Source organism: Sander lucioperca, chromosome 21, assembly GCF_008315115.2.
Source record: "Sander lucioperca isolate FBNREF2018 chromosome 21, SLUC_FBN_1.2, whole genome shotgun sequence".
NCBI classification, from domain to species: Eukaryota; Metazoa; Chordata; class Actinopteri; order Perciformes; family Percidae; genus Sander; species Sander lucioperca.
In genome coordinates, this window is record NC_050193.1 from 591,320 (window position 1) to 618,718 (window position 27,399).

Consider the following 27,399-nt stretch of genomic DNA (forward strand, 5'->3'; position numbering starts at 1 on the left):
AAATCCAATAATGAATTCAAAAATAGTGTATAGCGCAATTTTATTTTAAATGTTCTGCCATATGAATGAAAGTGCCATAACATTTGTTCTGCAAACACTTACCATCAGCATATTATTTATACAGTAGCAGTTAAATAAAATATTTAGTGTAAATCTCAACTTAAACAATGTAATCAAAGTAAATACAAAATTAAAGCTTATTGCCACTGCCAGGGCATTCATGTTATCCTGTTTGTTATATATAAAATAAAACTGCCCACAAAATCCTGAGCCACAATCATAACATTAAAACTGTAACTCCGAGGTAATTATGGTTACCCAGTGATGTCCAGTAGTCCCCAGTGAGAGTAACATGTTGTAAAGTTGTCGCTTTTGCGGTCCTCTCCTTTTCATACAACTCGTGTATTCTCCTTGTGATGGTGCGTCTTGAGGGAATCTCATACCTGCCGTCATTTGTTGCAATTCTCAGAATGTTTCTCAGACCGACGTCCTCCACAACACTAATCGGCCTGCAGTCTGTAGCTATCCACTTCGCTATGGCATTTGTTAGCTTCTCTTGCCTTTGTTTATCTATACTTCTCCCACATGCTGCATCTAACGTAGTCTGCCGACGCGCCACTGTTTGTTTCGTTGAATGATTTGCTGGTATCAACTGTGTGTATTGCATTTAGGTGATATTTCAGAATGGAAGTACTCCGGTGATAAGAAAATTCAACTTTGCAGTGGTTACAAATAACTTTGGTTCTGTCGACTGCGCCGTCTGGAAGAACTTTAAAATGAAAATGGCCGTGTAAAAGTTCCATACCCTTCTCCATGTTTGTTGGTTTTGTTTATCCTGTAAGTGCGGCAGCTGTCAGCAACAGACTTTTACAAAATAAAAGCCTGTGAGCAACAGACTTTTACAATAATAAAAGAAATAATAAAAACTGCGTTAATGCGCGATAAAATAATTGTCGGCATTAATTAATTAATGAGTGAACGCGATAACGCATTAACTTGCCTAGCCCTAGTTATTTATTATCTCTAACTATCTATCTCTGGTAATAAACCTCAGGGCTGAGAATTAAATACAATCTAAGTGTGGAGGCAGCAGTATGTCTGTAAATTATTATAATTAAATACATTTTTCATATTGTATTCAAACATTTAAAATTAGATATTATTTAAGTCTTTGATTCAAGAGAATTCCCCTAAATATGTGAGCTTTAATGACTTTCTTTCTATCAGGATCCATCAGAGACCAGACTGTCCTGAACCTGAACCCAGCTGTGTGTCCATGAAGAGTGACTGGTCTATGGGTCCTCCTTTAGACTTCAAAGATGGACGCCACTCTGATGATCAAAGGTGAGCAGAATTTAAATGTTAAATTACAGTTCATTCAAGTTATTTATTTTGCAATAACTGTACACCTGTCTACTACAAACATAATATATATTTTAACTTAACTGCAATATATACTGCTTCACTGTAATTGTTGTGCATTTGACAATAAATAACTTTAAACCTAAATATATAAAAGGACACTCAGTTGAAACTCACTGCTTTGACACAACATAAATTCCTCTTTTTATTAGATTAGATTCCACTTTATTGTCATAACACAGAGTACCGGTACTGAGACAACAAAATGTCATTAAGCTTCTAACCAGGTCACCAAGCCGTTAAATTTGGTGGCCAAAGTACATTTTTGGTGGCCCGAAATGCAAACTCATGTAAAAACAATACAGAAAATGCAATTCTCTAGCTCTCTGACTCAAGTCAGGCAGCAGTACCACAGTGTGTTGTGTTTATGTTGGAGCTGACATTAACTAATGTCAGTGTAAACACAAATGTATCAGACAATGCTCAGGTAATCTAGTAATATCCCAACAGTTGTGGTTTTGACCAGTCTTGAAATAAAATCCTTTGTCAGAGACTGAGACGAGACCAAGATGTAAATGTTAACAGTCTGCATTTATATATTAGAGGGGTGATCACAGGGTACCTTACATTACATTACATTACATTACATTACATTACATGTCATTTAGCTGACGCTTTTATCAAAAGCGACTTACAATACAGTACATGGCTCATGATACCGATAATATCACGATACAGCAATTCTGTGATAATCTGTATATTGCTGACAATTCTTTCATGACACATCAAGATATCGGTCTAACTATGAGTTACAAAGGTAGTAGTAGTATTTATTTATTGTATTTTATCTTATTAGGTATGGAAGATATTTGAGGAAATGTGTAGTGTTATGTTTGTCTTGAAGCTGCTGTGGCACTGTAATTTCCTGTAAAGGATTAATAATTTTTTATTTACTGCAAGTACAAACTGTTAGAAAACAGACGACCACTGTTACTTAGACATTAGCATTACTATTCCACCATTATGGTCACTCCACAGCATCATATTCAAGCCTGTGCTGCCCTGAATTAGGGCTGGGCGATATGGAAAAAATCCAATATCACGATATTTTTGACCAAATACCTCGATATCGATACCGCAACGATATTGTAGGGTTGACTATTTGTGCTTTCACAAAATATTTACACAATGAGATTTTTGATAAATCATCACCAGGAATGTGGATATAATGACTATGTGGGTAAAGGCAAATAATAGTTTACAGTTAATAAGTTCAGAAAATTACATCACTTTACTGTAATGCAGCCTTTAAATCCAGGAAAAGACACTTATGTCATATCACAATATTACGATATCCAAAATCTAAGACGATATCTAGTCTCATATCACGATATCAATATAATATTGATATATTGCCCAGTTCTACCCTGAATACAGCTTTGAAATATACATTGAATATACATTGAAATTGAATAAAATATTGATTATAGATCATACACGATGTTAACAAGAACTACCTGGATACAAATATACTGTACAGACAATGTATTAAACCACTGACAGGTTTTGTCTCAGTGTGTTGTGGGTGCAGTACAGAATTTATCTGGTGTTTCTATCAGGAGGAACCTGGAAGAACCTGAACCCAGCTGTGTGTCCATGAAGAGTGACCAGTCTATCGGTGGTTTAATAGACTTCAAAGATGGACGCCACTCTGTTGATCAAAGGTGAGGATTTCAAACTGATAATCAGTAGGACTAGTAAACATTTACCACTACAGGGAGTCCTCTGATTCACTGTTAACATCCAAACATCACTTCATGGACCTTTACCTTGTGTGTGTCTCTGTGTGGACAGACATAATGTGAGCTAATTCTTCCTCATTCCTCCACAGAGTGAACCAGGAGAGCTCAGAGGTTCCCAGTGGTCAGTCTGCCCAGCAGCATCAAACACACCTGGACTCCATATTTATGGTCTGTATAACAACTACTTTTACATCTATTCTGTTCACAAACATGTCCATGCTGCACTTTTTAGACCAGTGGATTTTCAGTCTGTCCAACATGGATCTGATATTTGCTTCCATGATTTCAGTTTGATTTGTCATTCATATAATCTTTCCAGCTGCTGGAGGAGGAGATCGGGACTTTTGTGAAGAATGAGCTGAAGAAGATCCAGAAGGTTCTGAGTCCAGATTACCCAGAATGCTTAGAGAGTCAGAGGGAGGATGAGGAGGTGTTGGACGGTGAGGATGAAGAGCAGAGGAGGAGCAGCAGAGAGGCATTTCTGAAGATCACACTGCACTTCCTGAGGAGAATGAAGCAGGAGGAGCTGGCTGACCGTCTGCAGAGCAGTAAGAGGGTTTCTCTAAAGATTTAACATGCTGGATAAATGGGACCTTTACTAATGTCTCCAGAGATGGATCCAAATATACTCATTCTCTGAGAAATGTTGAAATATGTTCTTTGACTTATTGATCTTCTTTGTTGTGTTTATTTAGGAAATCCTGCTGCAGGTGGTAGGCGTAAACTTAAATCTAACCAGCAGAAGAAGTTCCAGTGTGTGTTTGAGGGGATTGCTAAAGCAGGAAACCCAACCGTTCTGAATCAGATGTTCACAGAGATCTACATCACAGAGGGAGGGGCTGCAGAGGTCAATGATGAACATGAGGTCAGACAGATTGAAACAGCATCCAGGAAACCAGACAGACCAGATACAAGAATCAGACGAGAAGACATCTTTAAAACCCCACCTGGAAGAGATGTACCAATCAGAACAGTGATGACAAAGGGAGTGGCTGGCATCGGGAAAACAGTCTTAACACAGAAGTTCACTCTGGACTGGGCTGAAGACAAAGCCAACCAGGACATCCAGTTCACATTTCCATTCACCTTCAGAGAGCTGAATGTGCTGAAAGAGAAAAAGTTCAGCTTGGTGGAACTTGTTGAATACTTCTTTAGTGAAACCAAAGAAGCAGGAATCTGCAGGTTTGAAGAGGTCATGTTCATCTTTGACGGTCTGGATGAGTGTCGACTTCCTCTGGACTTCCTCAACACTGAGATCCTGACTGATGTTACAAAGTCCACCTCAGTGGATGTGCTGCTGACAAACCTCATCAGGGGGAAACTGCTTCCCTCTGCTCGCCTCTGGATAACCACACGACCTGCAGCAGCCAATCAGATCCCTCCTGAGTGTGTTGACATGGTGACAGAGGTCAGAGGGTTCACTGACCCACAGAAGAAGGAGTACTTCAGGAAGAGATTCAGAGATGAGGAGCAGGCCAGCAGAATCATCTCCCACATCAAGACATCACGAAGCCTTCACATCATGTGCCACATCCCAGTCTTCTGCTGGATCACTGCTACAGTTCTGGAGGATGTGTTGAAGACCAGAGAGGGAGGAGAGCTGCCCAAGACCCTGACTGAGATGTACATCCACTTCCTGGTGGTTCAGTCCAAAGTGAAGAACATCAAGTATGATGGAGGAGCTGAGACAGATCCACACTGGAGTCCAGAGAGTAGGAAGATGATCAAGTCTATGGGAAAACTGGCTTTCGAGCAGCTGCAGAAAGGCAACCTGATCTTCTATGAATCAGACCTGACAGAGTGTGGCATCGATATCAGAGCAGCCTCAGTGTACTCAGGAGTGTTCACACAGATCTTTAAAGAGGAGAGAGGTCTGTACCAGGACAAGGTGTTCAGCTTCGTCCATCTGAGTGTTCAGGAGTTTCTGGCTGCTCTTCATGTCCATCTGACATTCACCAACTCTGGAGTCAACCTGCTGTCAGAAGAACAAACAACATCAACAGGTTTCTACCAGAGTGCTGTGGACAAGGCCTTACAGAGTCCAAATGGACACCTGGACTTGTTCCTCCGCTTCCTCCTGGGTCTTTCACTGCAGACCAATCAGACTCTTCTACGAGGTTTGCTGACACAGACAGGAAGTAGCTCAAAGACCAATCAGAAAACAGTCAAGTACATCAAGAAGAAGATCACTAAGAATCTGTCTGCAGAGAGAAGCATCAATCTGTTCCACTGTCTGAATGAACTGAATGATCGTTCTTTAGTGGAGCAGATCCAACGGTCCCTGAGTTCAGGAAGTCTCTCCACAGATAAACTGTCTCCTGCTCAGTGGTCAGCTCTGGTCTTCATCTTACTGTCATCAGAAGAAGATATGGATGGGTTTGACCTGAAGAAATACTCTGCTTCAGAGGAGGCTCTTCTGAGGCTGCTGCCAGTGGTCAAAGCCTCCAACAAAGCTCTGTACGTGCACACACAACTATCCAGATTAAATGGAGTTTATCTTAATTTAGAAAAAAAACAACATTGTTTGTAATTGTTTTCTTATGTTTTGCTGATTCCTCTTCAGACTGAGTGGCTGTAAGCTGTCAGAGAGAAGCTGTGAAGCTCTGTCCTCAGTTCTCAGCTCCCAGTCCTCTAGTCTGAGAGAGCTGGACCTGAGTAACAATGAGCTGCAGGATTCAGGAGTGAAGCAGCTGTCGGCTGGACTGAAAAGTCCACACTGCAGACTGGAAACTCTCAGGTTAGTGTTCAATTATTCTGAGATGTTATTTTCTTTGTATGATAATTATTTAGTGGACTGACTAAACAAGATTAAAAGAGTGAATGAGGTTTAGAAGTCCTCTAGTCAGAGAGAGCTGACTCAGGAGCTTGTCAACATTGTAATGTCTTGATTCACAGCACATAAACTTGACTTGGATATACAGTTAGGTCCAAATGTATTTGGACAATGACAACATTTTGTTATTTTGGCTCTGGATTTGAAATTGAACAATGATTATGTGCTTACAGTGCAGACTCTCAGCTTCAACATGAGAATATTCACAGCTATGTTGAATGGACTATGAAGGAATGAGTCAGGCAGAGGTGGAAAGAGTACTAGAATAATATACTCAAGTAAAACTACTGTTATTTTAAAGAAATTTTACTCATTTACAAATACATTTGTACAAATTTAATTAAATTCTAAGTAAAAGAAGGTCAGTATAAATGTTCTCTGAGTAAATGTTACTGCGTTAAATGTTTAAAAGGTGAACAACATCATCAACATGACCCCTTAAGTTGTACGTATGGCTGATTCTGTTTTATTAATGGAGCTGGGCGCACATATAGTAGAAGACTCATTTCCACTCTGACAGTTAGTCATAAGTGAATGTAGAAACGCTCAGCTGTTTGCATCTGTTTGCACTGTCAATGAGAGGAATGACAAACAAGTGCAACTTCACTGACTGGCGAGGTTCTGCAACAGAGCAAAATAACAATCAGTCATTCTCACAGAATCACAAACAATGTTTTACTCTGAGGTTACGTCTCTCACCCATAAGGACCCACTGTGACACACGTGTTACACACTCTTTAAATGTTCTGGAAAGTTTCTCATTCAGCTTTATCCTTGATTTTAACTCATGGAGCCCCTTAGTGACACTGATGGAACATCCTGGTAGTGGTCATGTGACAGTTTGTCAATTTGTGTATCCATGACAACATTTCCAAGATGACTGTGTGCATCGTCAACAGATTTGACAGAACTAGCCAATTTTTTAAAGCATTTTTCTTTGATTCTAAGGTAAGATTCATTTAAAGTTTCTAATGCTTACATAACAACTCATATATTAACATTAACCTGTTCTGTCCACATTTGTTGAACAAATTGATATAAAACACATTAGGTAAATGTTGTGACATATTTGTCACATCGGGTTTTTAACCTTTAAAGAGTCATGGAAAACCTAATGTGACACGTGTCACAATAAGAAAAGTTATAATGATCTGCTCAATTCATTTAGCTGATTCAATAATATTGAACTAACATATTTTGTATTGTTCAATTCAAAGCATTTTGAACCAAATGTAAACGAAAAAATCATGTCAAATTAATAAATTTTTGTAAATATATATATATAGGAAACCAACAAACAAGATTTTACTGCCCTATATCTATCATATCATATTATAATGTAATTTTAATTTTCTTTTAGTCTTGCTCAGAGAAGCAGAGGATCTGTTGATGAAAGGGTGGGGAAAGAGGAAAGCATTGCCACTGGCAAGTGGTATGATGATATATGTGTAACCCTGATCTCATACTACTGTACAATTAGACCTCATGACAAATCTTGTTGCTGGAGCAGGTCAGACAACGGATTTATGGAAGTCAACAGGCCACACATAGTCAAGAGTACAACTCACTCTCACTGGATCTAAAAAAATATTTTGATGTCAACTTTCAGAAGTAAAGTTGTAATGTTGACATATGTTGTAAAACAGCAAATTAAAAGACAAATCTGTAAAACTAAGCAAAAAGACAAGCTGATGAATGAGAAAATTAGGAAAAAATTTACTCTTAACGCCCAATGTGACATATATGTCACATTTCAGATCTCTGACACTACAGCGGGTTATTTAAAAGAAAATCTCAGAAATGTGTTCTATGTAGTCTATTTAGTCTGTGTTATGCCGACTAGGGCTGCACGATTATGGCCAAAATGATAATCCTGATTATTTTGATCAATATTGAGATCACAATTAATTTTCACGATTATTTGGTAATTTTAACCAAAACAAATCTTACTGCCACATAGGCTAACTGCTTTCACATCCATATGGTGCTACATTCCTCCTTTGTTGAAGAATACTATGAAGGAGTATGCCATTTCAGCTGTTGTGCGACCACTTTCCACACATGCGCCTTTGCCGTTAAAAGATACAGGCAACGCAATTATCTGTTCACGTTAACTGTGAATGTTAAAATCCGGTGCCAATAGGGCACTGGTGCCCTGTATCTACCGGACGAAATAGCAACGCGGATTACGGTGCCACTTAAATGTCTGCGTTGCGCTCTGATGCTCCAAAACAGACGTTAGAGGCATCAGAAACATTGCTGCATATCACGCTAGTAAACACCAATAACACGTTACACAGCAGGTAACGTTAGCCTACTGTTAGCTACAGTAAACACCAATAACACGTTACACAGCAGGTAACGTTAGCCTACTGTTAGCTACAGTAAACACTAATAACACGTTATACAGCAGGTAACGCTAGCCTACCGTTAGCTACAGTAAACACTAATAACACGTTACACAGCAGGTAACGTTAGCCTACCGTTAGCTACAGTAAACACTAATAACACGTTATACAGCAGGTAACGTTAGCCTACCGTTAGCTACAGTAAACACTAATAAAACGTTATACAGCAGGTAACGTTAGCCTACCATTAGCTACAGTAAACACTAATAACATGTTATACAGCAGGTAACGTTAGCCTACCATTAGCTACAGTAAACACTAATAACACATTACACAGTAGGTAACGTTAGCATACCATTAGCTACAGTAAATACTAATAACACGTTACACAGCAGGTAACGTTAGCCTACCATTAGCTACAGTAGTAACTGGATTAAACACGGCTAAAATGCTGACAGCTAAACGGTGTAGTGTGACTATATTTCACAGTAGAGGATTACAACAGCGGGACTTACAACAGTCTGCTGCTAAAGCTATGAGCTAAAAGACTCAAACTAGCACTAGTCACTGCTGTTGTCTGAAAAACAACACAGACGGGACAAAATGTTTAGTTTAGCGTTTACTGGTAAACTGGTGAACCTTGTGACCGACTTATACTGTTTGCACAATTATTAGGCAAGTGAGTATTTTGACATTATTGTCATTTTCATGCATATTTTCCAATTCCAAGCTATATAAACTTGAATGCTAATTTGATTTAAGCATTATCAGGTGATGTGTATTTGTGTAATGAGGGATGGTGTTGCCTAAGTGATCAACACCCTATATCAAGGTGTGCATAATTATTAGGCAGCTTCTTTACCTCAGACAAAATGGGCAAAAAAAGTAATTTAACAGACTCTGAAAAGTCAAAAATTTTAAAATGCCTTTCAGAGGGATGCAGCACTCTTGAAGTAGCAAAGATATTGAGCGTGATCACCAAAAAATCAAACGTTTTGTTGCAAATAGTCAACAGGGTCACAAGAAATGTGTGGAGAAAAAAAGACGCAGATTAACTGCTAGAGACTTGAGAAGAATTAAACGTGAAGTTACCATGAACCCATTAACCTCCAGTGCCGCCATTTTCCAGAAATGCAACCTACCTGGAGTGTCCAGAAGTACAAGGTGTTCAGTGCTCAGAGACATGGCCCAGGTAAGAAAGGCTGAAACACGATCACCACTTAACAAGACTCATAAGTTGAAACGTCAAGACTGGGCCAAGAAATATCTGAAGACAGATTTTTCAAAGGTTTTATGGACCAATGAAATGAGAGTGACTCTTGACTGACCAGATGGATGGGCCCATGGCTGGATAACTAATGGGCACAGAGCTCCACTTTGAGTCAGACGCCAGCAAGGTGGAGGTGGGGTACTGGTATGGGCTGCTATTATTAAGGATGAGCTAGTTGGACCTTTTCAGGTTGAGATGGACCTAAAATCAACTCCCAAAACCACTGCCAGTTTTTAGAAGATACTTTCTTTGAGCAGTGGTGCAGGAAAAAGTCTATATCCTTCCTTCAAGAAGTCCATGATTTTTATGCAGGACAATGCTCCATCACATGCATCCAAGTACTCCACTGCTGGCTAGCCAGCAAAGGCCTTAAAGATGACAGAATAATGACATGGCCTCCTTTCTCACCTGACCTAAACTCCATTGAGAACCTTTCTTAAACATGAGATTTGCAGTGATGGAAGACAATGCACCTCTTTGAACAGCATTTGGGAGGCTGTGGTTGCTGCTGCACAAAAAAAGTTGATCAACAGATCAAGAAACTAACAGATTCCATGGATGGAAGGCTCATGACAGTTATTGAAAATAAGGGTGGCTATATTGGTCACTGAATATTTCTTGAAATATCAGAAGTGTTTATTTGACCATTTTGAGTTTTATTCTTACTCTAAGAAATTAAAATAAACAAGTGAGATGGGAAAAAACATTTTTTTTTCATTTAGTTGCATAATAATTCTGCACACTAATAGTTGCGTAATAATTCTGCACACAGATATTCTCCTGAGAAAACCAAAAGTCACTTTTCCTTTGTTAAATATTCAGATTTGAGGTTTATTAACATTTCTGATTGACAGAGCAATGTATGTGTTACAATACAATACAATAAGTCCTCAGTAATACAACTTGCCTAATAATTTTGCACACAGTGTATGACCGACTGCTATCTGTTGTGGAATTTTCCTAACGTTACCCTGTCCTCTGTGACTGTCTACATCTAAACTAAGCTGCGCAGTGCAGGGAAAAACTCTGATTGGCTCATGGAGGCACGTGATCAGACAGTGGTTTACGGAGCTTTGGGGAAAAAAAAACTTTGATACGGAGCGTTGTATGAATGGAATGACGCATTTTAAATATCGCTCGATCACGTGAATTTGATCATGGGAAGCCAAAATAGTGAACATGATTAAAATTGGATTAATTGTGCAGCCCTAATGCCCCCCGTAATTTCCTTTTAAGGGGGAATAGGTCTGGGTTCTTATGTGTTAAATCTGACATCTTCATTATCAAAACAACCATTGTTTGTAATTGTTTTCTTATGTATTGCTGATTCCTCTTCAGACTGAGTGGCTGTAACCTGTCAGAGAAAAGCTGTGAGGCTCTGTCCTCAGTTCTCAGCTCCCAGTCCTCTAGTCTGAGAGAGCTGGACCTGAGTAACAACAACCTGCAGGATTCAGGAGTGGAGCAGCTGTCGGCTGGACTGAAGAGTCCACACTGCATACTTGAAACCCTCAGGTTAGTGTTCAGTTATTTGAAAACCATGACCCTCTGAGCTATTTTTTTCTCTATATATGTGTTATTAACTGGACTGACTACAGGCCAATATTTCAGAGAGAATATGTGAAGCTCTGTCCTCAGTTCTCAGCTCCCAGTCCTCTAGTCCTCTAGGATTGACCAGGGAGCGTGTCAACAGTGTATTGTTTTGGTTCATGGTATTTCTTTGGTTCAATGAAGACAGAATCAGCAGTGCTCTATATCGTTCATTTATTTTCTTAATAGACACACTAACTGAATGACTGCATGAACAAACCTTTCATAGTAAGACACATAACCCCACCCCCAGGTAGTCAGTTCATTGAGAACGGATGTGTTGGTGGCATGATGTCACTGTGGAGGTGCGATGGTTTCAAGCACCTAATAGTTGCAAAACGGCACATAAACTGGACTTGGATATACAGTTAGGTTCATATGTATATATACTGTACAATGACACCATTGTGTTATTTTGGCAATACATTTTAAATGAACTAATGATTATGTGCTGAAAGTGCAATTTCAGAGTATTCACAGCTATGTTGAATGGACTATGCAGGAATTATGGTCGGATCCCATATTTTAGGGGACCAAAGGATCTGTTTATATGGAAAAAAGATCTGCCTGAACCAACACTACACTCCATTAGTGTTGATGACAGTCATTTTAAACTGTGGACAGCTGTATATGACTAACATGAAACTAATTTTTAGAGTTCTGACGTGTGTGTGTGTGTGTGTGTGTGTGTGTGTGTGTGTGTGTGTGTGTGTGTGTGTGTAGTCTGTCAGGCTGTCTGGTCTCAGAGGAAGGCTGTACTTCTCTCGCCTCAGCTCTGAGTTACAACCCCTCCCATCTGAGAGTGCTGGACCTGAGCTACAATCATCCAGGAGACTCGGGAATGAAGCTGCTGTCAGCTGGACTTAAAGATCCAAACTGGAGACTGGAAATTCTCAGGTATGGACAGACAACAGCAGCTCTCCCACTGTTTCTCTGTCCCTAACTGATGAACTCTGGTTCATGTTTAATGGAGGATCTGAGTAAAGGTGTATGAAGTTGATTCTGACTTTGTTTCTTCCTGCAGGACGGACCATCGTGAACTGCAGTGGTTGAGACCTGGTCTGAGGAAGTGTGAGTGTGTTTAAAGTTTGATTCATGAGAACTCATCTGCATGTTACACTAGATTTTTACGTTTCCTTGACTGAAGTACGATGATACGCAAACGCAACAAACTGAACAAAGTGATCCAACAGAACTAATAAATATATTTCATTGACAGTCTAGCCAACAGAAAGCTAACTTTGTTTCTTTTGACTGTCACTAAACTGGATGAAGTTTAATGAACTTTTTGCTGAATCTTGGTATGAACATTAGCTTTGGTACATCGGTCGAATGCATTTGACAGGACCCCAGTATCAGTTTACTGCATTTTATTGTGTTAGGTTGAAGGCACAGCAATGCACAGGGCACTTATTCACTTCAGACTAAATCTGTGAACCTGAGGCTCTGCAAACAGAAATGAAAGCACAAAGTTAGTGCATATTAAATACAATCCAACAATAAGTATGCTTCACATTCTTAGGATACAATTATACATATTCATAACTGAACAAATTAACTAAGTTACTCAATTTACCTTAATATCAAACTAAAGTGCTCAAAATGCCTTAATATCATATTATTATACATTTACAAAAACTGCCATCATAAACCAAACACATCCACTAATACTTTAACACAATAGGAAGCCATTATTATGGAGGATATATTTATTCATAATTCAAATTGAAAGTCCAAAGAGATCAAATTAAAAATATTATTATTTTACTACACTACTAGGAAAAATCATGCCAAAATTAAATTTAAAGAAGAAAAAGGAAACTGAAAAAGCAAAGTTGAAATGTAAAATGATAATTTGAAAATGTGAAGTTCAATGTAAAAAGTCAAATTTAAAATGCAAAGCTTAAATATAAATGCTTAAACTTCAACATCAAATATGAAACTCAAAATGTGAAATGGAAAAGCTTAAATAGAAATACATAAATTATTATTATTATCTCAAATAGAAAAAAATAAATGTAGCTTATACTTAAGCTTTGCATTTTAAATTTGACTTTTTACATTGAACTTTACATTTTCAAATTATCATTTTACATTTCAACTTTGCTTTTTCAGTTTCCTTTTTCTTTTTTAAATTTAATTATGGCATGATTTTTCCTAGAAGCATAGTAAAATAATAATATTTTTAATTTAATCTCACTTCGTTTTCTCTTTGGACTTTCAATTTGAATTATGAATAAATATATCCTCCATACGTTATGGCAGTGACAACATTCTACATAGAGGCTTAATTAATTAAATTAATTCCCATTGCCTATACAGCCCCGTTACATTGGTAAACACTAGGAGTGTGACGAGACACCCAGCTCACGAGACTTGAACTTCTACTGAATATTCTACATAGAGGCTTACATTGGTAAACACCACCCTCTAGTGGAGAAAATCTAAATTAAATTGACACGGTTGAATTGCATCACTTTCCCAAACTGACTTTGAGGTCGATTTTCAGTCTACACAGCTGTAAATCTGTAAATCACCATCAGATTGATTTATAAACTGAATGAATTGTTATAACTGGATTGTTGAAGTTAAAGGTTGTTAAACATCATTCACAGCTGAATATGATATGGAAGTTTAAATGATTTTCTTTCAGTAATTGTCAGTAAAGTTGTTAATAAATCATCAGATAACCTGCAGCTGTATTGTGTCTTGTTCTCTCCATCAGATGTCTGTGAACTGGAACTGGACACAAACACAGTAAACGGAAAACTCAAACTGTCTGACCACAACAGGGAGGTGACACGTGTGGAGGAGGATCAGTCATATCCTGATCATCCAGACAGATTTGACTTCTGGTATCAGCTGCTGTGTAGAGATGGTCTGACTGGTCGCTGTTACTGGGAGGTCGAGAGGAGAGGAAGAGTTTATATATCAGTGAGTTACAGAGGAATCAGCAGGAGAGGAAACAGTAAAGACTGTGTGTTTGGAGGGAATGATCAGTCCTGGAGTCTGAGGTGCGATGATGTTGGTTACTCTGTCTGGCACAATAACAGCTATACAGCCCTCCTTTCCTCCTCTGTCTCTAACAGAGTAGCAGTGTATGTGGACTGTCCTGCTGGCTCTCTGTCCTTCTACTCAGTCTCCTCTGACTCACTGATCCACCTCTACACCTTCAACACCACATTCACTCAGCCTCTCTATCCTGGGTTTTTGCTCTGGTCAGCTGGTTCCTCAGTGTCTCTGTGTCCTCTGCAGGACTGAGCGTCTCTCCTGTAGACAGAAAGACAGAAAGTTATAGATAGATATATAGATATGTATTATCTTGTATGTTTTTATGTAAAGGACATTATGATTCTCTATCTGTGAAGTGTTCTTTAAATAAAGCTATGTTGAATTAATTAGAAAGCAGCAACGATTCATAAGAAAAACTTAAATTTGTGTTTAACATATTTTTTGTAATTCATCCATCCTCGTTATATGTTTGTAAACATAACACTGAAGTATATGTTGCCATGTGTTGGGTACACGTAGGGGTACAGATCAGATTATTGGCATATTATCAAAGATGTTTATCAATATTAATAAAGTTATGAATATGGTTATTAATAACTTTATCAAATCAACAAACAATCAAAACGGGGCACCACCCTGGAACTTCAGGGGCCAATATTGAACTGTGGAATAGTCTCATTTGTCAGTGGAAGGGTGAAATCCGAGCACTGACCTGTGTTTAACCAGCAATTAATACAACAAGTATACAAATAATCACAAACAACTGCTAATTAACGTATAGTAGAATTTATTAAAATCAAAATTATCAATGGCCAATCAATAATCCTTTGATCAATTAAAACCAATATACGTTTCTTTTAAGTACAACAAAACAAAGCAAAACAAAACAGCATGTGGAGAGATCCTCTGTGTGTGTGTGTGTGTGTGTGTGTGTGGGTGTGTGTGTGGGTGTGAGAGAGTGAGTGTGAAAGAGTAGGGGGTGACGAGGTGTAGTCTAGCCAAAGACTAAAATAAATGGCTACTCTTGTGAGCTGCACAAAACTGTTTCACCCCAAGAGGGCGGTATTGATAGGCTAGGCCTAAGATTAGCCGTTAGCTCATTCAGGCTAAGCTATGTGCTACCAACAATAGGCTAGCTGCTAAGCTAACGTGTCTGCACACGTGTGGCTGACCAGAGGGAGACACACAGGAGCGCAGAACTGTGGAGCGGTGCGCGCTCTGCAGTTTATGTGACTCGCTGTTGGCCAGCTGTTCACCTTAGCGCGTGTGTGTAACTAGCTATGTGTTCATATATGTGTGTGTGAGAGAAAGGTTAGAGAAGTAGGAAAGAAAGATATATATATATACTTGGATCTAACAGTACCTAAAACTCCTCAGCAGTGGGAGAAGTAGAAAGTAGCATTTACAGCCTGAACAAGCTAGCTACATATTCAACACAACATATCAACAATGCACCGTGATCAGAGTACATTCACAGAATAGATTTGACTCAGCGGTCACAATCCTACATTAATACATTACACGCGCAGCAGTAGCGCTGTATTAATCAGATCACATTAATGGTAACACAAAGTAGCAGCAATAGCAAATTACTCATTAATAAAACACACTATTTATCTCTGCCCAGACGTAAGCCTTCTTACTGTGTGTTCAGTCCGTTTGTCCGTAGGTTTCCACGAAAGAAACGGGGGTCCGTGTCTACTCGTCAGCAGATCAGAGGAAGCTCTCCTTCCAAAAAGAGCAGAAGGAAGAGAGCTAGAGTCGACTTGAGAAGAAAAACGTTGTTTCCTTCTAGAGAACGTGTTGTTCTCTCTGCAGTTTTGAAACATGATGTGTGTTACAGGATCCAGTGGTGTTCTTCCAGAACACCGAGAGATAAATCCACTTTCTGCCAGAAAGTGGAAGTTTTGGCACAAGCTTGCGTGCTTCCTGCAGCAACGGGGTTGCTATGAAAGACGAAGATTTTTGGTGTCTAAGCCAGTTTTATAGTCTCAGGCCCCATGCTGTGTTTGGGGTCCACTGGTCCAATGGGAATGCAGGACCTCCTGGTGTTTCGGCCATTTTGTGCAGTAACACCTAGGTGCGACTTTTAGGCTGCAAGGTCTGCATGCAGGCTGTTGTTAGAAAATGGGTGATGAACCATCTTTCCTGAGGAGACCTGGATCGGAATTTTCCAAGTAGGCCTTCTTTGTCTCAGGCCCATTGTCTCTGAGCACATGTTGGCTGGAAATCCTTTGTTTGACAAGATAATGTTTAACTCACTCCTGGACGGTCCCAACACATGTTTTGCTGGCTATACTCTGCATTTTGCTTCATTGAAGATGGGGGCCTTAGTGCTGCATTGTGTACCATGTATTGTGTAGTGGGTTGGTCTGGTTCCTCAGTGTCTCTGTGTCCTCTGCAGGACTGAGAGTCTCTCCTGTGGACAGAAACACTGACTGAAGATTAGCTGCTGAAATCAAAGTTCAGTCTGTTCACCATCACACACTACAGACCAAACATTAATAATTTTTGCCAATAAATCACATGTCAATTTAAACATTCGAGCCCATCTATCTCTATTAGACCTCGCAGCATAGTGTCCTCTTTGACAAACAAAATACAGATTATAAAGACAAGACCTGGGGAAGTACAGCAGTTAAACTGTCTGCTCTTTATGAATTACTCTTTACTTGTACTTTCCTTTGTTTTGTGTTACTTAGTTTTGAATATGTATTTTCTTGTATGTTTTGATGTAAAGCACATTATGATTCTATCTGTTAAAAGGGTTCTTTAAATAAAGCTATGCTGAATTTGTCATGTTTTTGTCGTTGTCAAGTTTCTGTGTTTCAGTTGGTTTCATGTTTTCTGTTTGTTTTCATGGACTTCCTGTTTTATTTTGAAATCCACTGTTTGGTTACATCCCTGGTCACTTGTCTTCCTGTCTTTGTTTGTTTCCCGCCTTTTATGTTCATCTGCCCCTGCCGTAAGGTGATTCACCTGTGTGTAGTTGTCTTCCCATTCCCCGTATATATATATATATATATATATATATATATATATATATATATATATATATATATATTGTCCACTTACCCTTTGCCAGATAGTTGTTACTCCTCGTGTGTCTCACTCTCCAGCGTTTTCTAGTGTTTGTTTCCAGTGTTTCCTGATCTATTGCCTGTATTTTCGACCACGTCTTCAGCCTGTTGGATTTGTACCGTTGCCTGGATTGTTTATATTTTAATAAACAAACTCACCTTCTACTCCAAGTTGAGTCGAGCATTTGAGTCCGACATTGTACCTGTGACAGAATTAATCAGAAAGCAACAACGATTCATAAGAAAAACTTAAATTCATGTTTAACAATTTTTTTGTAATTCATCCTCCTAATTCATCCATCCATCCTCCTTTATATGTTTGTAAAAACACTGAAGTTTATGTTGCCATGTTTTGCTGGCTGTACTCTGCATTTTGCTTGATGGAAGATGGAGGCCTTAGTGCTGCATTGTGTACCATGTGTTGTGTATTGGGTTTGTGTACCAGGTGTTGTGTATTGGGTTTGTGGTGTTATGCCCCTGGAGGCCAGGGTGAGCATATCATGCTCTCACCTATACACACCTGCAAGCTAGAATCACTCTGATGTTCCCTTTGTGTCACTACACCCTGAGGAAGGCTCAAACCGACACACGCTGGTGTATTTTTAATGTCTTGCCCTATTTAATAAAGGCCTTTTATCACTATTTGTAACCAACCTTGAGTGCCTGGACTTGATTTTTATGACTTTCTTGGTCATAATTCTTCTTCCTTTGTTATGTTTAACAATGTTTACACATGCCTGTAAGTCCAACTACATTATACTGTTAGATTTATAATGGAGTTTGGTGGGGGGGGGGGAGATAGAACTAAACAGACATGTTTCAGGTATTATCTCGCAGCATTCAGGACCGTAATGGAAGAAGAAGATATTCATCTTGACCGGACAAGCAGTCGATAGGTCCCGGCTGCTGCCCGGTGTCCTGTCCTGGAAATGTCTCTGGAGAAAAAGAACATCGTTCACAGCGGCGAGCAGAAGGAGAGCTGCACCAAGCTAGCCACAGTTAGCTTGGCTGGACAGGAAACAGGGAAGTTACCTTCAAAATAAAAGAGCAACACGAAGGGTGAGTTAGCTGGAGCTCCTGAGGTGGTCACACAGATTTAAAGTCCTTGTTCAAGAACCAAACTGTGGAGGAGCTGAAGCAGAACATGACATCTGTATGTTCAACAGTCTGAGCAATATCCCGCACTAATGCAGCTCTGAATATCTGTTTCTTTGGAGGACGCTGATGCTAGTTAGGCTCTGTCAACACTGATTCAATCTCAAATATATTCAGTTTAATATTATATATGACAAAGAAAAATCCTCACAGTTTGAGAACCTGGAATCAGAATATTTGGGATAATTATTTGTATAGCACCTTTTTAAAACAATAGTTTACAAAGTGCTTTGACAGAAGAAACAAAAGCAAATACACATCAATACACATTATGTACACACCATTGTAATATTAAAACAGAAGATGGGGCAGCTTTAAATAACAGAAAAAGTTACAATTCAATAAACAAAAATAAATTAGCAGTTGATAGGGTAAAAAGACAAAAAAGACAATAAAAAGATGGCGTAACATATAAACAAGTCAATAAAAATGTGTCTCTGTCTGATAATTTCCTTTCCTCCATCTCTTATTAATCAATGTCTGTGATGTCTGTCCCACACTACCATCTAAACAAAAGAGCAAATTAACATTCAGAAACTTCATGGGAGAAAGGAGGAGACCACAGATCATTTTTATAAACCTCCATAGAAAATAAGAGACTTAAATTCTGGTTTCTATCTCTGGGGAAACTCTGAAACATTTAGTGTGTTTGGCCGAAGCAAAACCAAAACTACTGTCTCCAAACTTAGAGAGTAAAACCTGATTTTATATTCCACTGACATGACAAATAAATGTGATACCATAACCATGTTGGAATAACATAATGTTGCATTATTTTCAGCAGATTCTCCCAGGTACAACCACTACACTATGCAGTTAAAGAAGTGATTTAAACAAGGGAATCACTTTTCAGAATAGTTGATTCCTCCAGTAGATGCTGACTCTCCGTCTGCCTCCTCCTCCTTCAGGGCGCTTCCTCCTGAACCAGCAGCATCATGGGAGGTTCCACCTCCTCCCTCGTTGACGAGGCCGAGGGTGATGATGCCCGCCCCCTTTCCATCATGGGATGTCTGAGGAGCAGCCAAAGCACCTCCCTCCCTCGGCAGATCCACAGACCCAGCAGGCACAGAGAGCGCAGGTACGAGACAAACAAGCTCTCATCCCAACAAGGAACAGAAAACAGTTCCAGGGGAGTCCAAAACCAGTTTAGCTTACCATGATGTCCTGAAGACAAGTTTAGGATGAGATGTTGGAGGGTTTCCCAGAGGAAATAGTTAGTGGAGCTGGTGTGTATAAATATATAACTAAAGTAGCATTTCAATCTGAGATAAAATAGGATATATTTTAATACATATACATGTTTTATATATATATATATATATATATATATATATATATATATATATATATAGTTTGGGTTTAAAAAAGGGGAAAAGTAAAAGAAACCGCCTGTTGAATTAGATGCTCTATAAAACACAGGATTTATAAAACTATAAAAGGACAAAATAGGAAAAACAACTTGATGAGTGTCTGACTAATTATAGGGAACTAAAGTAGCATTTCAAAGATAAAATAGGAAGATGTAAATATAGTAGATATTTACCTGACAGGTGGATTCTGAAATAAACCTGAAAGAAAAAGGGAACAAGTGAGTAAGAAACGAAAGAGTATTTTATTTTATTATTGCATATGATGTGGGGGGTGCACTGGAATATCTGTTGTCATTCTGTGTTGAATGTTATTCTAAGAATAATACCAACTCATGAAAACCTTCTAAGACGAGAGAATACATGTTTGTTTCTTACCTTTTCAAACGTTCCCATTGAGTCTGTGTCTTGTTTCACCTTTGCTGCCTGATACCTAGAGAAAGAAATCCACTGCTCATGTGAGTAACGTTACTTCCCGCTACCAAACACACAGGCGTCGTAGCTTCAGAGAGACTTCAGCCATGACACCTTGAAGTGTGGAGTCTTTCTAATGACCTATTTTCACAGTCTGATACTTTAACAGTTTTACAAACAAACTGAGGGTTTCTTGACTTGCTAAATTGTCCTTTAAATTGACAAACATCATATGTGTAATTCATGGGTCAATTCAAATGGGATCAAAATAATTATTGGTCTCTCTCCGTTCACTACAGAACATATTTTATCTGAAATAAGGTCCCATGATGGTCCAGAGGAAGGGGAGGGACTTCACCTCTCTTTAGAGCTCAACAGTGACCGACGGCTCTGGGTCCAGAAGGGATTTTTTTCCTGTTCAATAATTTTATTGAAGGGTGAAGCATGGGCCAAGGAAGAACCCATTACATTTTGGAGAGGACCCGAATAACGGGGTGGATACAAACATTCTGTTACTTTCAATAACATTGCGAGATGAGAGAGCATTTGTGCTGCATTCATGTGGTGTCGGAGCAATACAAAAAAAAATGTTTTCCCAACTTGAGGGGAAGTCATGTGAACTTCCCCTCAAGTGGGTTAACATCGTGAAATAGATCATGGCTTGGCAGAGGTCTGAGGTCTCCGAGTGTCCTGCTTTAATCATGTGTTAGTGGGCGCGCACCAGATGGAAAGAGGGAACTGAGAATAAAAACTTGATTTTGATCACAGAAGGAAACATGACACACATTAAAGCAACAGAGAGACATCTGTAAACTGTAAGTGCTGCTTCTTACCTTTTTTGTTAGATTACATGTCATTGTTGTTCTTTAACAAAATGTAATTTAGTTGTAGTGGGGCATCATTACACCAAGCCTTAATAATAATCATAAAGTTCAGTCATACAGGGGTTAAAGAACAGAACTAACTGCAGACAGGCGTCCAGCAACGTTGATTAATAAGTAAATTAATCTAATTGGCAGTTTCATATATCAATGTTTCCTGTTTATTTCAAATAAAAACAAATATCTGTTCCAGTGTTTGTAATTCTATAATTTTATATATATATATATATATATATATATATATATATATATATATATATATATATATATATATATATTCTATAAAAATTTCTAAGTCATTCTCAGTGGCGTGCTGCTGTGAGTCCATTAGACCAGTGGTTCCCAAAGTGGGGTCCGGGGTCCTTGAGGGGGGGTTCTGGGGGTCCCCAGCAAAAAGGGGAATAATGAATTTGAACTATAACTATCCATAAGTAAGACAATGACTGTACTATTATGCTTATGGGTTTCATACACGTTCTGTAATTAAACTAAAAGCAAAAATCCTATCAGTCAGTGGTCTAATCTGAGTCAGTTTAAGGGTCCTTCATGTGAAACCACATGAAGGACCCTTAAACCACAGCATTAGGGAACTGTCTGTGGTTAGTTCACGTGTCAATAGTGTGATTACAGAAGTGAAAGTCCCAGTATTTTTATCTGTAAGGATTTTGATTATCAGCCATAATGTATAAACCATCCGAGGTAGACTGAACCCGAGCTGTGAGATTGTGAAACGGAGGTTTATACTACCATAGTAGCCAGAAGTGTGTATGAAATCAACCCAGTTTTAAGAAAAACATGTTTTATTCATGATGTCATGAGTTGAGGTGGATTTACCTTCCAGTTGATTCCTGAATGGAGACCTGGGACCAGATGTACGACACATACGCACAAATACTTTCACACATAAACTGGTATTTCTATAAACAGAAGGTGTGCACGTCACACTGACTTCAGACCAGCGTACACATGGTTTTCGGGCCAGCTGCAGGTGATCAGGTGGAAATGGAAAACAGCTGAGAGACAGAATCTTAATAATAAAACATTGTTTGTTGTGATTGTGTTTTCAGTCTACACAGCTGTACATATGTAAATCACCATCAGATGTATTTATAAACTGAATGAATTGTTATAACGGGATTGTTGAAGTTATAGTTTGTTAAATATCATTCAGCTGAATATGAAAGTTTAAATGATTTTCTTTCAGTAATTGTCAGTAAAGTTTGTAAATAAATCTTCAGATGATAACATGCAGCTGTATTGTGTCTTGTTCTCTCCATCAGATGTCTGTGAACTGGAACTGGACACAAACACAGTAAACAGAAAACTCAAACTGTCTGACAACAACAGGAAGGTGACGAATGTGGAAAGGGATCAGTCATATCCTGATCATCCAGACAGATTTTACTCCTGGTATCAGCTGCTGTGTAGAGATGGTCTGACTGGTCGCTGTTACTGGGAGGTTGAGAGGAGAGGAAGAGTTTATATATCAGTGAGTTACAGAGGAATCGGAAGGAGAGGATACAATGATGACTGTGTGTTTGGAGGGAATGATCAGTCCTGGAGTCTGTGGTGCTCTGATGATGATGGTTACTCTGTCAGGCACAATTATAGAGTAACAAACCTCACCTCTGCCTGTGTCTCTAACAGAGTAGCAGTGTATGTGGACTGTCCTGCTGGCTCTCTGTCCTTCTACACAGTCTCCTCTGACTCAGTGATCCACATCTACACCTTCAACACCACACAGGGGCAGATTTAGTCATTTTGGGGCCCAAGGCAAACACAGACATGGGGCCCTCTACATCTCTTGTTTCCCCCCTTTTGTCAATCCTTATTTTTCTAAGAAAGTCCTACTTGTAACTTCTCTTCAGCAGTCTTCACACAGCAATGATGTCTAGACTTCGGGGGTCCGTTTCAGGTAGAAGGTTTAACAAACTCTGAGTCTAACCCTGATGTCTGAGTTGATTTACCCTGAGATGGGAAGAGTTTTCGGTTCCAGAACAGCTGATATGAGTTGGTTCAATCAACTCAGAGTAGGTTCACGCGCGTGCACCACCACAATAAAAAGGCAGCATGAATGGAGCCATGATTCTACGATTCACCATGGTAACAACCACAAACAAACGGGTCGGCGGAAATACTCATGCGCACAAACAGCGAGTTTGAACATGTATTTCGTTAAAAAAGTAAGACGGCGGCTGCTGCTGTAAAAGAGGGAGAATTGGTGTGGGAGAAAATTGCTGCTCGAGTCAATGCGTAAGCATTAAAAGTGTATTAATTTCATATTTAATCACAGTTAACTTATAATATTAGCCAACTAGTGAAAACTGGAATTGTATTACACCTATAATTTCATTTGGGTGCAATCCTACTGGCGAAAAAGTAAGCTACTAGGCCTACTATATCCCATTCTGAGGCTGCAGCACCATGCTCATTAACAGAACTATAATTTGTAATCATGTATTTCTTTTTTATGTCTCTCACTGGTTTGTGTCCAGGGAACACTACAAAAAACTTTTAAAAAACGTTTCAGAGCGGGTCACACTTTTCTGACGAATGGCTTTACTATTAGCCTACAGTATGATCTGCATCACCAATAAAGAAAACTGCCGTTTGCAAAAAACGTAATGCGACACAAAGAATCAGCTGGGATGTTAAAGCATGTCATGGTGGATGTTAGTGATATGAGGACGGATAAGGTATCTACATATCTGATGGACTGTGAAAAAAAATACCTCTCAAATCGGTTATATGGAAATGAAAATACATTTAGTCGGGACTAAATATCATCTCCCGACGTAAACTCTCTGTGAAGTAATACAGCTTTTTCATCAATGGGATCGTCGACAAAAGGACATGACATGTTTGAGAAAAAAACGTTTTATAATCTGCCTAACAATAAGTTTTATTTATTAAGTTTTTATTCATGCAGATAACAAACTGCATTAAAATGCGCCTGATACAGACTGAATGAATGAATGAGGAAATGAGAGAGAAGAAACCTCGAGTTTCTCTCAGTGTGTCAGAGGGAGGAGACTGTGTGTGTGTGTGTGTGTGTGTGTGTGTGTGTGTGTGTGTGTGTGTGTGTCTGTGAGTGAGTGAGTGTCTGTGTGTGAGTGAGTGTATCTGTGTGAGAGTGTCTGTGTGTGAGTGAGTGTGTCTGTGTGAGTGAGTGAGTGGGTGAGTGTTTATGTGTGAGTGAGTGTCTGTGTGTGTGTGTGTGTGTGTGAGTGAGTGAGTGAGTGTATCTGTGTGAGAGTGTCTGTGTGTGAGTGAGTGTATCTGTGTGAGAGTGTCTGTGTGTGAGTGAGTGTTTATGTGTGAGTGAGTGTCTGTGTGTGAGTGAGTGAGTGAGTGTCTGTGTGTGAGTGAGTGTATCTGTGTGAGAGTGTCTGTGTGTGAGTGAGTGTTTATGTGTGAGTGAGTGTCTGTGTGTGTGTGTGAGTGAGTGAGTGAGTGTATTTGTGTGAGAGTGTCTGTGTGTGAGTGAGTGTCTGTGTGTGTGTGTGTGAGTGAGTGTGTCTGTGTAAGAGTGTCTGTGTGAGTGAGTGAGTGGGTGAGTGTTTATGTGTGAGTGAGTGTCTGTGTGTGTGTGTGTGTGTGTGTGTGTGTGTGTGTGTGTGTGTGTGTGTGTGTGAGTGAGTGAGTGAGTGAGTGAGTGAGTGAGTGTATCTGTGTGAGAGTGTCTGTGTGTGAGTGAGTGTGTGAGTGTCTGTGTGTGAGTGTGTGTGAGTGAGTGAGTGTCTGTGTGTGAGTGTCTGTGTGTGAGTGTGTGTGAGTGAGTGAGTGTCTGTATTGTCATGTCTAAAGCGCTATAATCTGACCTTGCGAGCTTTGGCCTCAGCAAATCTTGCTATCACTGATTCCATATCCATAACGTTAGCAGCAATATCACTTGAGCAGCCTGGGCTGGCACTGTCGGCAGCAACAGGTAGCTCCTCCTCGCTAGCAGCAGTGCTAACGGTCGTGATGGTGGTTGTAGCATGGGTTGTAGCGTTGTTGTCATTGTCAGCGGCGGGCATCACAAAAAACTTTGTTAACTTCGGCGATTTTTTAAAAAACGTTTTGCTTTCCTCCTTTTTTCAGCACCACTTGGGTAGTTTCGCTTCATTGTTACTCTACTCTGTACACTGTCTGTCACTCTACACACGCACCCTGTCTGTCTGTCACTTTTTTTTCTCCGTATTTTGGCGCATTACAGCCTTGTCACTTTCGCAGATGCGCAGTAAGTGAGATAATGGAATAGTCCAATCATGTAGTGAGGTGGGGGGGCCCCCTCCGGTCTGCGAAACTAATGATTTGATGCCATTTTTCGCAAATGGAGTTTTAGAAATATATAATTTGCGAAAAGTAAAAAAAAAAAAAAAAACCTTAAGCATAAGTTAATGGGGCATTTTGGGGGCCCCTAGGTAGCTCGGGGCCCAAGGCAATTGCCGACCTTTGCCTAATGGTAAAGTCCGCCTCTGACACCACATTCACTCAGCCTCTCTATCCTGGGTTTATGGTCTGGTCTGGTTCCTCAGTGTCTCTGTGTCCTCTGCAGGACTGAGAGTCTCTCCTGTGGACAGAAACACTGACTGAAGATCAGCTGCTGAAATCAAAGTTCAGTCTGTTCACCATCACACACACTCTGCACTGTGAAGTCTGTCTCAGACTCAAACACTTAACATTCATTTATCTGATTTCATCGCTTTGATTCTCAACATTTAAACTGTTGAACTAGAAACACTTTATGATTCCTGTCATCAGCTGACTCTTTACCTGAGGATACACTGTATAAAGCTGATTGATTGTGATGTTACTTTAAGTTTTTGGTAAATCTGTGTCCATGGATACAAGCTGTACTAAGAGCTTCTCTGATATCAGATTTGTGGTGTAATAAACTTTTATATTCAAGTCAGAACAACTGAAGCTGCGACTTAAATATTAATTTGTAAAGTAATTAAATGTGTCAGATAAATGCAGTGGAGTAGAAGTAGAAAGTGGGATGAAAAAAAAGTACAAATACTGAAAATGTGTACTTAGGTTGTACTTGAGGGAATGTACTAATATGAAAGACAGCACTGTCAAAACTGAGCTCCTAATAAGATAAACTTTATTGATCCCACACTGGGGAAATCCCCTTCTTATAGCAGCTCAAACATTCAATAGAATAGAAACTATATAAAAGTCGTTGGAGCCATAATGTAACTTTGTTTCTTGTTTTATATAGCATGTTGGGGACATGAATGTATATGCAGTTTAGTGTTTGATCACTGGGAGGAGCATTGACACAGGAAATGCATAAAGAAAAACAGCTTTTTACCGTGTCAGCGCTATTGTTTTAGCAGTGTTTCAATGGAAAACAGAATGAAAGTTACCTGAAATGAAATGGACAAAGTGAAATATACATGTGCTATGGTGAGCATGCACCGTCATTAAATAAATGGGTCAGCACCCCCAACGATATTTAATGTAATGGACATTGATTTATTGGCAGTCCAGAACACATGTCCGAGCAAGTTGTCCCTTTGTCGCAGCGCATTGGCCTGATGGAGGTCTGGTTAAAAGACTCTACATTAAAGTCCAAAGATCGCTTAAGGAACTTGCCAGGATCGCCATCACGGGATTTGCTAACAGCTGATCCAGGACGCCGGCGTGAGATTTCTGGGCCTTGAGTTGGATCGTTTGGACAATCACGACAGCTTCTAGTCGGGTGGCAAAGACAACGAACTGAACCGGAACCACGGACCACCACCGGGACAGTCTGCTGTGCAACCGGACCGGAGGTAGGCTATGTGTAGTGCTACCAACTATATGGCCATGTAAACGTTGTGTGCACATAATAACTGAAAATCCAATGCATCGGTTGGAGTCGGTATTTAAACAAACTGGGTTCATCTGTGAAAGGTATTATTTATTCACAGAGTGTTTCCAGTTGTGTTTGGTGATATGGATTCTGAAACAAGGGTGCAAAATGAATGTATTAAAGGAGGGGTGACCATTTTATTTGAAAAACTGATTAAGGTTGAATGATGTAAGGTGTTATATATGTTTTATATATGTTGTTGAACATAGAGAAATATATACAACAGTGCTGTATAGTGAACAAATATATACTTTTGAACTATATAGGGATAATGATCTTGACTTTGTGAAAACAAGGCCAGGGGCCTCATATATAAAAGATTGCGCAGCTTTCATACCAGAAGATGGCGTACGGCCAAAACTTGAAAAGTACCTATGCACAGAAATATTCACATGTATAAAACCGGGCGTACACCAGGTCCTGCACACCTTTCCTTTATACAT

The 27,399-nt window shown here is 39.4% G+C and overlaps 1 protein-coding gene and 2 long non-coding RNA genes across 3 annotated transcripts in view; 1 reads left to right on the forward strand and 2 right to left on the reverse strand.

Moving 5' to 3' along the window:
- The window catches only part of LOC116046776 (NACHT, LRR and PYD domains-containing protein 12-like), an 83,834-nt gene that overhangs the window by 2,077 nt on the left and 54,358 nt on the right, over positions 1–27,399 (forward strand). The window contains exons 3-9 of the mRNA XM_035996641.1: positions 1,228–1,344; positions 1,763–1,768; positions 2,982–3,086; positions 3,254–3,332; positions 3,484–3,712; positions 3,860–5,621; positions 10,954–11,133. Coding sequence (XP_035852534.1) covers positions 1,228–1,344; positions 1,763–1,768; positions 2,982–3,086; positions 3,254–3,332; positions 3,484–3,712; positions 3,860–5,621; positions 10,954–11,133 — 2,478 coding nt within the window. The remainder of the gene's footprint in view (positions 1–1,227; positions 1,345–1,762; positions 1,769–2,981; positions 3,087–3,253; positions 3,333–3,483; positions 3,713–3,859; positions 5,622–10,953; positions 11,134–27,399) is intronic.
- LOC116046778 lies at positions 24–826 on the reverse strand. The gene is made up of 2 exons (XR_004104221.2): positions 254–826; positions 24–196 (listed from the first exon to the last, which is right to left on the reverse strand). It is a non-coding gene; the product is annotated as an uncharacterized LOC116046778 (long non-coding RNA).
- LOC116046779 lies at positions 19,374–20,250 on the reverse strand. The gene is made up of 3 exons (XR_004104222.2): positions 20,195–20,250; positions 19,993–20,017; positions 19,374–19,405 (listed from the first exon to the last, which is right to left on the reverse strand). It is a non-coding gene; the product is annotated as an uncharacterized LOC116046779 (long non-coding RNA).